This window comes from Mus pahari, chromosome 10 (assembly GCF_900095145.1).
Source record: "Mus pahari chromosome 10, PAHARI_EIJ_v1.1, whole genome shotgun sequence".
Classification (NCBI taxonomy): domain Eukaryota; kingdom Metazoa; phylum Chordata; class Mammalia; order Rodentia; family Muridae; genus Mus; species Mus pahari.
Window position 1 is genome coordinate 82582309 of NC_034599.1, and position 4643 is coordinate 82586951.

General features: G+C 41.5%; 1 protein-coding gene across 1 annotated transcript in view; it reads left to right on the forward strand.

Annotated features, from left to right (window-relative positions):
- The first annotated feature begins 466 nt into the window (after positions 1–466).
- Positions 467–4643, forward strand: part of LOC110328599 (tripartite motif-containing protein 43C-like) — a 6045-nt gene continuing 1868 nt past the window's right edge. The window contains exons 1-5 of the mRNA XM_021208018.1: positions 467–877; positions 1818–1913; positions 2466–2696; positions 3591–3613; positions 4427–4527. Of these exons, the coding sequence (XP_021063677.1) occupies positions 467–877; positions 1818–1913; positions 2466–2696; positions 3591–3613; positions 4427–4527 (862 nt within the window). The remainder of the gene's footprint in view (positions 878–1817; positions 1914–2465; positions 2697–3590; positions 3614–4426; positions 4528–4643) is intronic.

Genomic DNA, 4643 nt, shown 5'->3' on the forward strand with positions numbered 1-4643 from the left:
AGAAACCCTGTCTCCACCCCACCCCACCCCCAAAAAAAGACATTCTATGTTTAACAAATGCTCTGAGTGGTTTTAAGAAATAACAGAATTTAAAGATATTTAGGAAAGCTTGAAGTAGGGTGTACTTTCTTGGATAGACAACAAAGGAAAGCGCTGTTTCACTAACGTGCCTGCAGTGAAAGGCCAGACTGCGGAGGAGAAGAAGGGCTTGGATCACTTCTTGATGAATGTCTCTGGCCTTAAAAAACATACCAGTTTGGGCTGAAGTCTCCAGGAGGAATGTAGATGGTGTAGATGGTAGAATCTAGAACGGTGTCCCATCAGGCAATATGCCTGTCAGGGAAAGTTCTTGGTCGTACAAAAAAAGAAGCCTGTATTGCCATAATCACAAGGTGAATCATACTCTGTCTAGACTCTTGTTCCTCTCTGGCCCAATAACGCTGCTATTTTTTCCTCCCTCAGAAAAATGAAATCAGACAATTTACAAGTCCCCCAGGAGGAAACACTCACTTGCTCCATCTGCCAGGGCATCTTCATGGATCCGATTGTCTTGAGGTGTGGCCATAAGTTCTGCCAGCCTTGTCTCTTCTTTTTTTCAGGAGACATCCAATTGCCTGCCTACTGCCCAACGTGTAGGCAATCATGCCTGCAGGTGTTCCTAGATGACACTTCTATGAAGAAGCAGGTGTCCATCGTCAGAAAGAAAAGGCTCATGGAATATTTGAATTCTGAGGAGCACAAGTGTGTGACCCACAAGGAGAGAAAGACAATCTTCTGTGATAAGAACAGGATCCTCCTCTGTCAATTGTGTTCTGACTCCCAGGAGCACAGAGATCACACACACTGTTCCATTAATGTAGCTGTTGAGGAGCAAATGGTAAGTGATGTTTCTGGAAAGCAAAAGGATGAGAGCTTGAGAGAGGGGCTTAGCAAGACCACAGGAAGATGCTTGTCCTGATTCAGGTGAAGCCATTGTGCTCCAAATCTCTTTTTAAACAGCAAATGAAGAATGACTATAAAATGTAAATATTCCTTGAGCAATGCATAAGTATAAATATCATTTCTAGTTTCACGATTCATTATGTTCATGTCACTGAAAAGTCATAAAGATGTAAATTTTTTTAAAAGAATTTATTTATTTATTATTTGTGAGTACACTGTAACTGTCTTCAGACACTCTGGAAGAGGGCGTTAGATCTTGTTACGGATGGTTGTGAGCCACCATGTGGTTGCTGGGATTTGAACTCAGGACCTTCCGAAGAGCAGTCAGTGCTCTTACCCGCTGAGCCATCTCACCAGCCCCATAAAGATGTAAATTTAGCTTTTAAAAAAGTGCTCATGGGCTGGTGAGATGGCTCAGCGGGTAAGAGCACCCGACTGCTCTTCCGAAGGTCCTGAGTTCAAATCCCAGCAACCACATGGTGGCTCACGACCATCCATAACGAGATCTGACTCCCTCTTCTGGAGTGTCTGAAGACAGCTACACTGTACTTACATATAATAAATAAATCTAAAAAAAAAAAAAAGTGCTCGTGATATGAGACCAAATTACCAAAAGTACATTGGAATTAGCTGATTAGAAGCATCCAATCAGATGAGAATTTTCCAGACAATCATCAACTACAGTCCATCACTTTGGCCTGAGCCCAGAGTGGTTGTACTCAGTAATTCTATGGTCTGAATCTAAAGTTCCATAGTTATTAAAAAAAAAAAAACCCACTGTGATCCTTCTACCCTCTCTAAAGTAATTGTGTTCAGTGCTAGAGTGTCTGTCAGGTGACTCATTTATTTAAGGATGATTTATTTATTTATCACAGGAGAAACTCCAAAAGCAAATGGATTCATTATGGGAGAGGATTGGAATCCAGCAGAATTACATAGAAACAGAGAGGAGAACGGCCTTGCTGTGGTTGGTGGGTATGAGATTGATGTGTAAAGTCAACCAGAGGCAGATACCTTGCAAACTTGGTCATTCACAATTTGAGGATCATGCATGGGATGTGAAGCTAGGAAATTCCTTTTCTGTTAACCTTAAATTCTTAAGGGTAAAATACAATTTTGAATACAGAGAGAATAGCATGGCTGTGTGGCAGAAAAGTTTGATGTTAATGGGTGACTTTCTGAGTGTTCAGCACAGTACATCAGACTGACTCTGATTTGGAGAATTTCGGTTACTATGTGCAAAGTTGCATTTTTGAGTGATCATATTATCAGTCAAAACTGTTTTTCCCCCAGATATCTCAGAATCTCATTTAATAGATGAAAGTGGTAAGGGAGAAGGATCGGTTTGCTTGCTTCAGCTATTAATAAAGAAATGTATGAAATCAGAGAATTTACATTTTCTGGAAAGTGCGGACAGTAAATCAGTGTGTTCAGCACTCTGGGCTCCTGTAGGTGAATTAAACATAGAAGGACTCAGTGGAGAGGACTCAGTGGTGTGATCTAGGATGTTCCTTTTCCTTCAGGACTATGTGAAGTTACGGGAGGAAACCATCAGGGAAGTGTATAGAAAACTATGTCCATCCCTCAATGAAGAAGAGGATCAACTTATTGAATATATGAGACATCAAAGCAACACTATTTTAGAGGAGCTCAGGAAAAGTGAAGCTAGGATACTCCATGAGAGAAGTCAACTAGTAGGGGTGTATCGGGAGCTGATGACAATGTCCCAGAAGCCATATGAGGTGCTGCTGCAGGTGAGCATGGCGGAGTGCTTGAAACAGCTTTATTATCTGAGGACCACCCTGTGACTGTCACAGCTGAGGTCCCTTTCTATGTGCCCCGTACTTATCAGGGGATCTCCTTTTTAAGAAAAAGCTGGAGAGATTTCTGTGATAACCTAAAAAGAGCAAGCTCGTTGACATTGTGTCAGTTGATTCTCCATTGAATATCTCCTCATTTTTTTGGGTTTGTAGCTTGCTTCTTTGAAACCCCAAATTAAGTGATTCTTGTTACCAGACACTCCATTTTACCTCTACTTGAATGCTAAACACAGTTTTAAAGTAGTCTACTGTTTGTTCTGTTTGAAAGCTGTGTTTTTGAGAGTTCTTTGGGAGGCAGGGGATTTGATAGATGTTCTTTGTGGTGCACAATGGCCTCAGACTCACAAAACTCCTGAGACCTAAACCCCAAAGTCCAGAGTTACAGATATGAGGCACCGTGTAGGGGTTAGGCCTCAGTTTTGAAGTATCGTTAATGAAAGTATTCCTATGCTTTGTGTACAAGATCAAAGAAAGTCCTCTTTGAAGACAGCTGGGTGTTTCAAAGCAGTGTATAACTCGTACCCATACGCTTCTCAAGTATTCTCACAGCCTGATTTCATTAAGAATTCCATTGTGCTAATCCACTTCATTGGCATTACCCTGGGACGTTAAAATACACTTGCAGGTGAATTGGTGTAGTGCTGACTGACATAAAACTATGGGTTGGAGACATGGCTCAGTGGTTAAGAGCACTGATGCCCCCTTCTGGTGTGACTGAAGAGAGCAATAGTGTACTCATACGTAAAATGAATGAATAAATCTCCTATATAAAAAAACCACATTATACTGTTTCTTTAGATATCTAAGATTCTCTTGTTTTGTTTGCAGGATTTGGATGACTTGCTCAGAAGGTGAGTTTAGTGAACTATGGAAAAAGCAGAACAAGCCAAGCCCTCTTAGCAAAGTACAGATACACTTTGTACAGAAAATCCTTAATTGTTTTTTTTTTTTTCTTTTCGAGACAGGGTTTCTCTGTATATCCCTGGCTGTCCTGGAACCCACTCTGTAGACCAGGCTGGCCTCGAACTCAGAAATCCGCCTGCTTCTGCCTCCTGAGTGCTGGGATTAAAGTCATGTGCTACCATGCCCGGCTAATCCTTAATTCTTTATGGATGCTGTGTTTGGGATTGTTTTCATGGACATGCCTGTTCACCTTTACCAGACAGTGGCTTTTCCTTCTCCCTATGAATGAAAGAGTATATGTAGAGCTAAAATTGTCATTTTCCAATCCTAATCATTGAGGCCCACAGGCTGTATTTTCCTGGTAGTAGATAGAAGAAAGGGGCTGGAAACATGGGAAGTAAGGGCTTGGTAGCAGGAGGGTTTCAGAAACAGCATTTAAGAGGAAACTACCGTGTCTCCTGATCATGGGGTTTCTTTAATGCCAAAATGTTTTGTGTGAAAAATGTTCAGATAAGTGTTAAAATTTTTATTAACACTTTCATTAAAATTTGATTCGTTATGAATACCTATGTGAGTACACATGTGCAGGGCAGAGGACCACTCTCAGGAGTCTGTCCTCTCCTCACACCATGGGTTCCTGGGATTGAACTTCAGTTGTCAGGTTGTATGGCAAGGGTTTTAACCTGAGTCTTACTTAGCTCTGGAGATTTCTCCTCCTCACTGGGATGATATCTTAGCAGATCAATGTCTTCTCCTTGCAGGAGTGAGTTAGCAGTGAATCTGGACATGCCACAGGGTATGATACCAAGACTCAGTGCCCATCCCAGTCCTGGGCTGACTGCAAGGTTCAACTCCTTCCGAGGTGAGTGCCTTTCAACAGTGAGATAACCTTTGCACAGTGAATGTTTTAATTCATAGATATGTCTAGTTAAGCCACATTGTAATCATATCTAGGCACATGGTCATTATACAAAGATT